Below are 13,227 nucleotides of genomic sequence, written 5' to 3'. Positions count from 1 at the left end.
TACGTACAAATAAATTTATTTGTAATTTTATAAAATATATGTCATTTCATTAAATAGATTAAAAAAATAAATAATAGCGTAAAGGGTTTTTGTGATATCATAAATTATAAGTTACAAATTGACTTTATGTCATATTAAATTTATTAAGAATATAATTTATTTTACATATATATAATTATTTTTTAAAAAAAAATAAAAAATAATTTTTTTTTATAAATGTACAATGAAGGTAAATGTTAGGTATATATTTAGTATGTTTTAATCAAAATTTAAATTAGGTCAACATATTTTAATTTTGAAATTCTTTTTTTCTAGTAGTAATGGATAAATACCGGTGTTCATTCAATATAATGGAATATATTCAACTTATTTTAATATACATTTTTTTATATATAATATACTTACTACATTTATATCTTTAAAATAACACAAGCAAATGGTATACATTTTACATATTTATGTATATGTTTTGTATATATTTAGTATATAACTGGTTTATAATTTATTTTATATGTATGTCAATTATATTTAATTTATTTTAAATGAACACTAAAGGATATATATTAAAGATATGTTTATAAATGTATAGCATATATTAGCATTTTGGTATCTAGTTATATATATTTCATTTTTATACACAAATGGTATATGTTAACAAAACTTAGAAATTTTTTCAAAGTATTATGAATCATTAATGTTAAGTTATAAATTCAATTTATATCATGCTGAATTTATTAAGCATATAATTTATTTTATATATATGTCAATTTTATTTGAAAAAATTTAAAATTATTATACGAAAAACTTTTTTAATAAATATACAGTAAAAAGTATATGTTAAGTATACATTTGGTATATATTAATCAAATTCTCTATTTGTTTAGTTAAATGATTTACCATTTTATTCACCTTTAGGGCATCCAAAAAACTATTGTGCTTATTGATACATGTATTCACATTTTATTTAATAATAACATAATATAAAATTTAAATCAAACACTAATAGATCAATTTTAACAAATAAAATTAAATAATCACAACTAAAAATCTTTTGATAGAAACACCTTAATGCCCATTCACATAAAAAAAAAATAATAATAATAAAAGTTAAAATTTATCTTCCTCCACTAATGATGCTACTGTCAATTCAGATGGTGAAAATACTTCTACTAAACTTCTAAAACTCTTTAGAGTTTTTAATTAGTCAAGTAGAAAGTAAAAAGAACAATGAAATGAGAGAGAAAAGAAGTGGTAGAGTAATTGATATTAGTGCTCTAATTGTGGTAAACAATATATAAAAAAATGCCAACATCATATAAAAGAAAAAAAAAAAGTAAAAATGAAAAAAAATGAAAACACCGTATAAAAAATATTGTATCAGAAAAAACCATGAACTGTGTAAATTTCTTTTCTTTTTAAAACTGTTTTCTTTTCTTTTAAAATTATTTTATCTCCGCCAATCTCATTAATTTCAGCTCATTAATTTCAGATTAGGCGGAAATAGCAATTTTGATTGTTCCCGTCCCAGATGGTCAAAATGTTAGTCAATACAGAACAAAAGATATTTTTGTTTCAAAAACAGCCCTTCCCTCCAAAACGAATGGCATCAATAACCTTGCCTATTATAATAATAATAATAATGAAACAGGGAAGCGAAGTAAAATAAAGTAAGAAAGAACCACCGATGCAATTAAATTAAAAGCTAGGCAATTTGCGGACTAAAGCGATAATGCGGCAATCAGGCAGTCGCACCACATTATATCAGTGGAAATCATCAAATTCCAAACCTAAAATATAGTCAAAAGATTCACACATCCCAATCCTGGATGACATACAAGAAATCAAACAGACTGCTGCAGACGACACAAGAAACCAGAGTCTTAACTTAGTAGTAGTCTTTGGTAACAATCCAAATGTCGATTTCCCAATTACTTGGTAGTAAAATACAACCCAGCATTATCTAGCAATAAAACATGACCCGCTTAACATTCTCCTTCAAGGCAGGCAAGGGTCGCACAGCAGCACTAGCTGCAGGTCCCCGTGTGCTCCTGGCACCTGCACCTCCACCCATGCCTCCACGTCCACCGACAGGTCCACTTGTCATTGATCCACTGTCTGACGTCTCTGGTTCCATGTAGAACCGAGCTCGAAATGCTGCAAGATGAGCATAGTATGCAGGAGGTACTGCCAAATCATAACAAAGTGTCAATTTACTTTATAAATCTTCCCGAATAGTGACAATATATGCAGAAAGAAATGGCATAATCTAGAGGAAAGCAAGAGAGACCAACCGATGGAAACAGAGCGCGTGCATCTCGCATATCTGTAAGGAAAAGAAAAAAGACAAGCACCGAGCAACTCAAATCAGTGCCATGGTTTCACCAAAATCGAGATGGTAGCAACAGGTTATTAGCATATCATTTAATAGCAAGGTTTAGCTCCAAGAACAAAAACAAAGTAACATCCCATCTTAGAGTTAAAGGAAACAAGTAATCAAATAGGATATTACCATAATCTGAACTTTTCCACATTTGGGTTGAAAGAATCAACTTACGTGTAGCAAAGATTGTTTGTAAGGGACTGTAACCCGTCGGCAGTAAACTTGTTCTCATCCCATAATACATGGTAATGAGCTGGACGGCTGGTACCCTGTGGTTACGTTGGTTTAATGTTAAATGGCATCTTGAGTACTTAATCAAATTAACTACAACAGAATTTATTATGCTGTTACCTGAATCCCAGCATGGCTACACAGATAGAAGTCAAATTCAGTTGGATGGCAGATCTTAGAGTCCACGACAGTACCTGTCAAATAAGAAGTGTTGGCACCAGGTCACTCATGAAACTGCCTAATATATAATTCTCAAATTAAAACATCAAACTGGATCATTTACCAGGCAGTATATTTCCGCTCTTGTCAACAGCATTACGGTCGTTATGGTTGTTTGCAAACAACCTAGTGTGGTGACGCTTCTGAACCACAACAAATGTCACTGGAGGCTGATAGTTTGGTTCTAAAGAAGCACACGCCTGAAATAAGACAAGTCCGTATAACAAACAATTTACTTGAAAAGATTTACCACAAACAATCAGAATATGCAGAGTATCAGGCTGATATTGTGTAGGTGTGTGCCTGAAAAATAAAAATATGGGAAAACAGACAACAGAATCAAGCAGGTTCACCAAATCCAAGAAGATGAACATCATGCCAAAATGTAGATTTACCTTCCGGATAGCATCAAGTTCATACAGCAGCACTTGGTAGAATTGTCCTTCACTAACACCATCCCTGGAGACAAAATACAAAAATCATAAGAAAAGACAAACAAGATTTTTCAAATAAAATTAATTAAAAATGTAAAGGATAATGAACAATGCCTGTAAAATATAATACGCTGAGGTTTCTGCCCAGTTGCTCTGCGGAAAGATATAAGGAGTTCCCTGTATTATTAAAAGAAACAGTCATGCTACAATCTTTCAAACTACAGAATTCTCACACAAAGACCATAGTTGTCAAAGGTGCAAGGCACACAAGGCAAAGGCAACATTTACTAAAATAGGATAAAGTACTTCACTATTTTCAACTCATGATACAAAATTTAAAAATTAGACACATAAATTTTGAAGACTAACGGAACTACTAAAACTAGTTAACATAAGTCACAAGCACATGAATACTGAAGACAAATGGAAATACTACAACTAGTTTGACAAAAGCCACAAGCATGTAAGATTGAAAAGAAATAGCAACCAGCACCAAGACATAGTTCAAAACAGGCACAAATCGCCGTCTTCTTCAAACATTCCCCTTAAAACTAATCCCTTCATACACAAATATAAACTTCCCAACAGAACCCTTACATGCACTAGCATTTGTTACTGCTTAGGCCTCTCGGTTAATTAGAAGGGAAGGTGGCTGTTTTAGTTTGCAATTAGAACACTTGTATGGTAGTATTCACCTGGTAAAAACTGAATCTACTTATTTTTACTTAGTTTTTAACAATATAAAGTATCATTCAGTGTTTGTAAGTCAAAACCAAATTACTAAGCAAAGTATAGATACATCAGAGCATTCTGTGCAAGTAAAACCAACTAATAAAGAGTTAAATATAAAAGAACCGAAGACCCTTGCCCTGCACTATCCAGCCTCCCACCCTCTTCTATCCCAACACTCTTCCCTCCCCTCTGCCCTGCACTACCCAGCCTCCCACCCTCTTCTATCCCAACACTCTTCCCTCCCCTCTTAGCTCCCCTAATAGGCGTATAGGCGCTATACACAAGCTACAAAAGAAAAGAAGACCCTTGCCCTGCACTGCCCAGCCTCAACCTCCCTATCCCGGCACTCTTCCCTCCCCTCTTAGCTCCCCTAACACAGGTACATAGGCGTTATACACAAGCTAGGATGAAGGCTGGTCTGAGATTATTTTAGATGACTACAAAAGAGACACAAGAGATAGTCTTACTTAATCATGCCACCAGTAACTCTTCCTCTCACAGGGTCTTGCCATTCTTTAAAGAGATCTTGAATAAGCTCTTGCCGATGGGCTTGTGCACAAACCAAGCCAGCATATTTCGTTACTTCTGGCCAATCTTGAGAAGCCACAACCTGTATTTGAATTTTCAGAACCTTTTCTTACAAAATCTATGAACTGACTGATAAAAGCCTAACAGAGGTGAATAAAAGAAAGAAGACATTCAGTAGCTAGGAGGAAAATTACAGCTGCAATAGATGGGCTCGAGTCTTCCCCCGGATGTGGATGGGTGACATCAGCACCAAAAATAATAGTGGGCCGATCACTAACCAAAGGAATGCGCCTTGATAATGCATCAACAAGCACAGTGTTTCTTCCCCCAACCTTAACATTAATTTTTAATGCCACATTTGCCAAATATTGTTTGTTCATCCTGAACACATGCTTTGTTAAACAGCACTGAGAAACAAGACCAAGATCCGTCTCACAAATGCGCTTCAGTTCACCTGCATAACAATTAAACACGAGGAATTCTGCTCAACAGCCCCCTGAGTTTCTAATAAATCATAGATGAACAAAATAAAAAAGGAAAAAGTAGACTACATTCATTAAATACTAAGATTTCATACCATAAAGAGAGCCATTATTGTCAGGGAGAATTACGATAAGCAGATCAAGCTCCTTGCCCTGTTGGAGTTTTGTCATGGCATCATGGTAACGAGTTTTCAATACCTTCTCTACCTGCTCTGGACGAGCACTAACCGGAGGAAGTACAGGTTCAGGATTAAATGCCTGCTTACAGCCCGCAATCCAAAGTTTAGAGAGCCCCCAAATTTCATGTACAAGATATCAAAAATATATGCCTATAATAATAATGCAAGTTCCATACCATTCCAGATATGTAACACATTTGTGCAAGTTCATAGCAAAATCCACGGGCCACACTGTCTTGAACATTTCTAGAAAAATTTATGCAGATCCAGTTGTTCACTGTTCCCCCGTTGACCATTTTCTGCACCACAATGACAACATATCAAAATATAGAGCAATCAGAGTACTAAATTCTAAAAGAAAAGGTACTAGACACACCCAGCTATGCAGCCAGCCTCCTTAGCAATAAATGCTTATGCAGTACTACTATGTAATTGTATACCTTCATACAGAAAAGGAATTATTCCTTGCAATCATCTAGAATAGGTCATACTGTCTGATCCATAAATTCCCCTTTCTCTTTTCCTTATATCTGATGCATCTTAGCTTTACATCCATCTTATGCCAGATGACAAAATGGTCCAAAATGTCAAAGGGATAGCAATTCACTGTCCAGGCCATCTCAGCCAATTCATGACAATATAGTCTTCTTTAAAACCATTAGGTCTTGCATCTTTATTTATCTCAGTCAAGTAACAGCTAGACATGTATCCAATTGGCTTTCATTGCAGTCCATGTTGCTTTTAGGACTTTTACTTTTGCTGGAAGGCATGCAGTAGCAGAAAATAGGCTTTTTGGTGTCCCAAAAATTGTCTTTCCTATTGAAAGTAATAAATCACTATTGGCTTCTACGTAGCATTCCACAGCTTAAAGAAGATTCCCAAATCATATTCAGCTTCTCAGTAGCTATTCTGCAGTTGGGATGAAATAGTCTTCTTTTTCATAGATGTTATTGCCAAATTTCATCTATTCAATTTCCTTTTGTTCTCTACCAATCAGGTGCAAAACTCATCCAGATAGTCAAATTACCATATGCACTGATTGACACTAACATTCTCACAACCCCCTTAATACCCTAAATTATTATCTAAATATTTAAAAGAAAAACATTCTTTTTAACACATCAACATCCTTATCCCTCATACATCATTCTTCAACAATAATCTTAACATCAATAGCACATAAAACCCTTCAGATTCCCCCAAGCATGGTATATGTGATAGACCACAGAGGACAGAAGAAAAAATAAATATCAGAGAAAACCTAAATGTGATCGCCAACTGTACACCTAAAACTAGTAGGACGGTCGTTACTGAAAAGGTTTGCTCAAGAAAATATTAGCAAAACTATTAATCACCAACAATAACAAAGAAGAGACAAACCACAACAAACTGGAAGCACAATATAAAAATTGCCACAAAATGATGATAGAGCAATTTTTTGAATTCAATAAGTACTATAATTAATTAAAAAAATAGCCTAGATTATCTTCTAACTATTGAACCAACTTCAACATACCAACATCTATATTCATCATTCATCACTGTTTAGCGAAAGTCTTAACATCAGTCACAATATAGCACTAAGCCAACATCAAATGCTTCAGATCCCCACAAGCATTATATATGTGCCAGATCACAGAGGACAAAAGAATAAAAAAAAAAAAAAAAAATTCAAAGAGTAAAACCTAAATGAGATTGCCAACTGTACACCTGAAACTAGTATGATGGTTCTATCTGAAGAAATTTGCTCTGGAAGATATCTTAGCAGAACTTTTTATCACCAACAATAACAGAAAAGAGATGAGAAACAAACTGGAAGCATAATAATGAATCGCCACAGGATGATGATAGAGAAATTGTTGATTCCAATAAATACTATACTAATACAAATGCAATTTTTACAAAAATTCATAGTAGGAAATACCTTATTCATCATGTTCCATTGTCCAACTTGTGGCAGGCAATCCTTCTCTCTACCAGTATCATGATATTTAAGCTGCATGACCAAAAATATATAAAAAGCCCAAACAAGTAAGGAATGCACACTCAGTACACAAAATACAGTAGCTTATGAAGGTGATAAAGAGAGGATACAGTAAGGATAAGTTACCCATGGGGCAGGCAAAATGCGAGCTTCAACTGAAGCAAGCTTCTCACTAATTTTGATTCCAAACTCCTTTGCATAAGGATCATTGCCGTACGCATTATGATGAACAGTCTACACAAGCAACATTAAGCACATTATAGGTTCGCAAGTGTATGAAATATATGCTGAGGGATCAAAAAATTTCAAACAACAAATGACTTAGGTCACCAACAGGGAAAAGAAATGAGCTTAAGCTATCTGATTGTTAGCACCATGTCCCAAAATACTATCATGTTGCCGGAATAATGGCAATGAATTCAAATTACCACCATATCAACTTGCTTAAGGAACTCCAGAATAGTTTTCCATGTATGTAAACCAAGATTCTTAGCCCAATGGTAACTAATTCACAGCTAAAAGAACAACACTGCCATATCTCAATCAAACAATTTTGCAGCTTGTATAGATACAATATCTGCACAATATCTTCTCCAGGTAGACTGTAAAAAACACTACTACATATTTCATACGATTCAATCATTGAAACATCTAAATATATAAAAGCATACAAGCAATTTCAGGTGCATGCAACAGTACTAACTAAATAGACCTTCTTTCGTCGTATATGCAATGCACAGATATTCACATACTTTGCATACAGTAAAACCTCTTCCAAGCATTTTTATCACAATCTTAAGGCAGTAAAAGAAATAAGAGAGTGCATTATAAACCACAAAAACAATATCTACTTTACATAGAAACAGTTTACTGTAGTGGAAATGGAATAAGATGTTCATCAGATTGACTATTAAACTAAAAATAATTACTTATGCAGCTAAGGGACTCCAAACAAAAAGCAAGAGACTTGAGGTCTCCCAAACAAATAAGAAACAGTACCGCCCCCCATGACAATAAAATTCAGGCAGATGTAAACACCACAACACCACACCTGCATAATATCACGCTCCCTTTCTTGAGGACGCTGACAGGTCACCTTCAGCAAGGCAGTTATCTGCCTCTCGTTCAGTCTCTTGGAGTACCTCTGGCCCTCAACAACCTTGCAAACCTGTTATGAACCAGTACCTTTTGAAAAAGAAAAATCGACACACACTGAAAAGCATAGGTACAAGTATTACCTCCATAGGCAGATAATTCGGCCTCTGCTGATTCCCCACTTGTAGACAGGGCCATTGCGTGTGTTGAATTACAAAACCATATGTCTCGTAGAAGTACTCCACGACAGATTTCATTGTTCCTCTTTCGTCAACTGGAAAACTAATACAAAACAATTAAAGGGAAACCAGTCAAATACCACACACTAAGACCACTGAAAAGTAAAAAGTAACATCATGTGATACTCACGTCAACTCTCGTGTTGCCTGTGATGTTAAACCAGATATGCGGTACTTTCTGCGCATATTTCCACGGTGTGTAACTTCCACCTTGACTCCTCTAAGAGCCTTTTTAATCTATTGAAACATTAATGGAACTACTCATCAATTCATGGCCATAAATAAAGGTCAGCTAAGTGAACCTCAATATGAAAATATTAAAATGATAGGTTGCATGGGTAGTTCCATCAAACAAGCAGCAACAATTATAAAAACTATCATATTGAAATATACATGATGCTTAGAAGAGGAGGTAGAATTAACCCAACAGCCAGAAACAGTAGGTCACAAAATAACAATTAACAAATTCTGACCTTCACGCGGTCAGCATCAGACAATGGTCGAGAAGAAACATCTCGGTTCAACAGTTGATTCACAAAGTCAATGACTGGTAGCGGTTCAATGAAAGCAGTGGAAGACATATCTGCACCACAACAGGCAAAAAGTAAAAAGGTAAGCTTAGGAAGACAATAATATCATAAAGAGACTAAAAATTTAATCAATTAATTATAATAAAAAAATATTGACGTTAAAAAATGTCAAAATCACATACCAATATTTAAAGACAATCCCATCTGTGTAGGTCGAATGCTTTGGTAAAAACCACGCCAGCTCTCCAAACCCTCACCAAGGGGTTGCCTTCTTCCTAGATCAGGAGAATAAAATGATCGACCGACAGGGCAATACCTATAGTTGATTAAAGGTCAATCCTCAGACAGAATGGAATGCATAACTAAATGTCAAAAGAAAAGAACGTGATCAACACCTAGTAGTAGGTAACTCTCGCAGAACAATGTCAAGAACTTGAAGGGCTTCCTGTGGTGCATCTGCTTGCCTTCCCTGCAAAAAGAGCCCTAAATGATGCAGGTCCGCACGAGCAGCTAATTTGATCACAACCCTAAATTCCCTCTCTCTCCTGCAGCAAGAAGAACATACATTAATTACCAACCATGGGAAACAGCAAAGGAATCTAAACAATATGCAGAAAGAAAAAGCCGTAAAACCTTTGCCCGCCTGATCCATCATCTTCATCAATCAGAGTGATTTTGAATTCCTTTGATATAAAGGGAAGTGGCCCAGCAGTGTATAGACTCTTTCGGCCATCATATGCAGGAAGACGCTTTCCAAGATGAGACTCTCTGTACAACTTAACCAGTTGTTCCATTACAGCACGGTTGACACCCCGTGATGTGACCTCTGGTGTTATTGTAACCTATTCACATAAATAGTGCCAAATAATTGTCTCCATAAAATTAACAGAATTACATCACTAAGTAGAAATTATAAGGGAACTCACATCATATTGGTGCAAATCCTTGTCGGGTAATTCGGCAAAGAAGTGGTTAGCCTTCACTATACACCTTATTCCAGTGCTACCCTTCCCAGGCCTAAGTGGGAACCTCATTGATTTGCTGGAGGGTGGTGGTGCCTGGATTGGTTGGCTTGAAGAAACTTCTTGCTGGATAGAGAGCTCCTGCATCTGTTGGGCTACTACCACCGGAGATGGCTCTGGTGGACCAGAAGAAGAGCTCCCCTCAGATGGCATCAGCTGAGGGGACACCCCAGCTTGGTAAGGAGCCAAGGTTGCTTGGTGCAGCTCGGGAACTGGAGGTCTGGATGGACCAACAGAAGGTGGACCTCCACGGTTACTACTGGAGCGACCACCGCCATAGCCTCCTCGACCACCTTGCTGAGGTGGACCTCTTCCCCTGCCTTGATATTCAGGGCCACCACCATACTGTTGTTGTTGAGACATCCCACCGCTACGTCCACGTCCACCACCGCCGCGACCTCCTTGCTGAGACTGCGGACCCCAACTCCTTCCACCTTGGTATGGTCCACCTGGTCCCTGTTGAGGTGGTGCATTCCTCTCATATGGCCGTTGAGATCCTCCACTTGCCGCTTCATGGGGCTCAGAGCTCTCACCCCCACTTGCAGGAGCCTCAGTTCTCCTCTTCCTCACCATAATGAGTGCTGTATAGAAATAATAATAGACTCAGATACGAGGCAAATGTCAAATGTTGAAAATTAATTCTTTTAACAAAGCACCAAAACAGTAGGAGCATGGCTCATATTGATGCCAACAACATAAACATGGCACAACAAAGAAAAAGTTGACCCATAAAAATTGAATCCTAAAGCCATTATCCCCTTCAGACTTCATCAAAATAATACAAAGTAATTCCACCTAGCATGTTTAGCTTAGCAAAACTTAATTCCAACAGAGTAATTTATTTAATCATCGGAACTGAGAAGCAAGATAAAGAAAGAAAAAAAAACTCTAAGAGACTGCATAATGTCCTACCACCAAGAAAAAATACAAAAAGTAAGAAATTAAAAATAGCATTTAACTTTCTATATAAGAGAAATCACTAGAACTCTCACTTAGTATAGCATAACACTAGAAAACCTGAAAAGGAGACCGTTGATAAGTCCTAGGATCTAAAATGAAAACCCACAAAATTTTACTAGTAGACAACAGTCTACACACAAAATAGAGACTAAAAGTGACAAAACCCAGTCACTACCTTGCAAAAATCAAATAGATCTATGCAGAAAAGGTACTAACCAGAAAAACAAAGCAGATCCAATACAAAGAAAAATACACATACATGCAACCGCAACGACGGTTGAAGAGAATCACAAGTACGATTAACAAGTAATCAGATTAAAAACGGACCAAAAGAAAGCGGTTTCACTCACCTGAAAACCGCTACCGGAAACCACTTACAGTGCACCAACAAAAAGCTAAAAAAAGAAGAAAAAAAAACTGTACGACGCCAATCTTCCGAGAGAGAGAAGTACAAGCCCTACCAAAGCTCTTTGGGGTTAAAAAAGAAAAGAAAAATAAATAAAAAGGGAAAATCTTTGTAAAATGACATCCACACTCTGCTTATAAAAGAGTGGTTGGTGTTTGAAAATGACAACTCCGTCCCTATTACTCTATTACTGCTACTACCACCTCTCCCACTACGCCTCTAAAGGCGTGGATGGATGCTGACGTGGGTAGATTTTTTTTTTATTAGTTATTGTATCTATTTATTTTTTACTAATCTAAAATTAATGGATGATATGGCTCATATAAGTATTCCAAGGTGATTCTAACTATGCTACTTATTTGCCAACTAGGATCCACACAAATCTAGGATACTTCAATTCTATCATTGTTATGTATAATTTCTTTTTTTCATTTAAAATTCAATTTGATATTCAATGTGATTGTTTTGAAAGTTACATCTCCGGATCCATTGACAAAGAAGGTTAAGGCTCGAGAGGAGTTGTTTACATCGCCTCTTCAGGATGGTGCAGGTTTTTCTTTTAACTATAAGCTTATAGTTAATGTCATGGACTTAGAGAAGATGGTATCATATTTGAATAAGGTTGAAGTTGGCGAAGGGAATTTTCTTACTCGTTGTGAAAATGGTGTGCCGATTATTGATTTTTCATATAAGATCCATAGTGTCACGACCCGATCTGTGGACCCGTCACCGGCACTAGGGAATGGGCAACATTCTACATATTTAATTCGGTCTGCCAGAAGCATTAGGCAAGACCCGAAACTACAATAATTTACAACTGATAAGTCTATTATTTTTACTGTGGAGAATCTAAGATTTTACAAGTCAACATACCGAATCAATTACATCACCCGATGATGAAGGAGTAGGGTTGCTAGATAAGAGCCGCAAGAAGATTAACAATCATAAATCTGAAAAATAGTAAAATTGAGACTGTCAGTCTTGAGAGTGAGTTAAAATCATATATCCAAAAATAGTTACAAACACTTTAAAAATACATTTATTTAAATTGAAATAAATATTAAGTTATGCAAAAATAACTCTCACACACTACAGGACAAAGTACCTCAGCATAACCCTAATTCCAACACTAAACATCTCGACTCTCTCTCATTCTAACAGAACTGGCGCCCAGAGAGCGAAGCTCGACCAGGGTCCTTAACTCTAGTATGGTAACTTAGGTTTTCAAATAAGCCGGCGCCCAGAGAGCAATGCTCGACTAGGGCAATTCCTAATTTACCCTTTTAAAATTTACAAACCTTTATCCCCTTATTTTCTATCTCTGATTCATACCGATGCATCTCATTGATAGCAAGTGCTACAGCCGTCCCATCCCGAGTTAACACGAAACAACAAAAATCATAATGCAGAAAATGAAACTTATATAAATAGCGATTGAAATAACTAATTAAAATATAAATCATCTAATCAAAATTATTTCATAAAGTCTCAGCATAACACATGTAAACGCACATATGACTTTAATTCACAGCTTTGACGACCTCCTAGCTCTGCTCCGATGCCTCGGGTGGAGCGAGCCGAACTGACGGATTATCTAATCACGGAAAACAATTAATCAATAATGTTGAAATATTTGACAATTAACCCTAGGTCTAGATTCCTAGGACTGACTGTCTAAAAATCTCGACTCGCGTAAATTCTACTGAAAATTATGCGGAACCTCCCCTAAAATACGAACATTTACCCCCCGTAAAACCGGTCCAGGACCTGCCAGAAAATACTTCAAATATTCAACAATTTATTTTA

At 36.1% G+C, this 13,227-nt stretch overlaps 1 protein-coding gene across 1 annotated transcript; it reads right to left on the bottom strand.

Moving 5' to 3' along the window:
• Nucleotides 1-1,759: 1,759 nt before the first annotated feature.
• Nucleotides 1,760-11,563, bottom strand: LOC8275074 (protein argonaute 1). Its single transcript, XM_002526229.4, has 22 exons — nucleotides 11,366-11,563; nucleotides 9,960-10,636; nucleotides 9,667-9,875; nucleotides 9,429-9,578; nucleotides 9,216-9,349; nucleotides 8,977-9,086; nucleotides 8,634-8,740; nucleotides 8,408-8,546; nucleotides 8,221-8,337; nucleotides 7,296-7,403; nucleotides 7,110-7,181; nucleotides 5,362-5,484; nucleotides 5,102-5,264; nucleotides 4,719-4,978; nucleotides 4,464-4,606; nucleotides 3,379-3,441; nucleotides 3,226-3,289; nucleotides 2,895-3,030; nucleotides 2,732-2,805; nucleotides 2,555-2,649; nucleotides 2,292-2,323; nucleotides 1,760-2,184 (listed from the first exon to the last, which is right to left on the bottom strand). The coding sequence occupies exons 2-22, from the start codon at nucleotides 10,626-10,628 to the stop codon at nucleotides 1,961-1,963; spliced, it is 3,192 nt and encodes a 1,063-aa protein (XP_002526275.1). The 5' UTR covers nucleotides 10,629-10,636; nucleotides 11,366-11,563; the 3' UTR covers nucleotides 1,760-1,960.
• Between the last annotated feature and the right edge of the window lie 1,664 nt (nucleotides 11,564-13,227).

This window comes from Ricinus communis, chromosome 2, assembly GCF_019578655.1.
Source record: "Ricinus communis isolate WT05 ecotype wild-type chromosome 2, ASM1957865v1, whole genome shotgun sequence".
Taxonomy (NCBI): domain Eukaryota; kingdom Viridiplantae; phylum Streptophyta; class Magnoliopsida; order Malpighiales; family Euphorbiaceae; genus Ricinus; species Ricinus communis.
The sequence above is the reverse complement of the archived record's forward strand: the minus strand, read 5'-3'. Positions and strand labels throughout refer to the sequence as shown.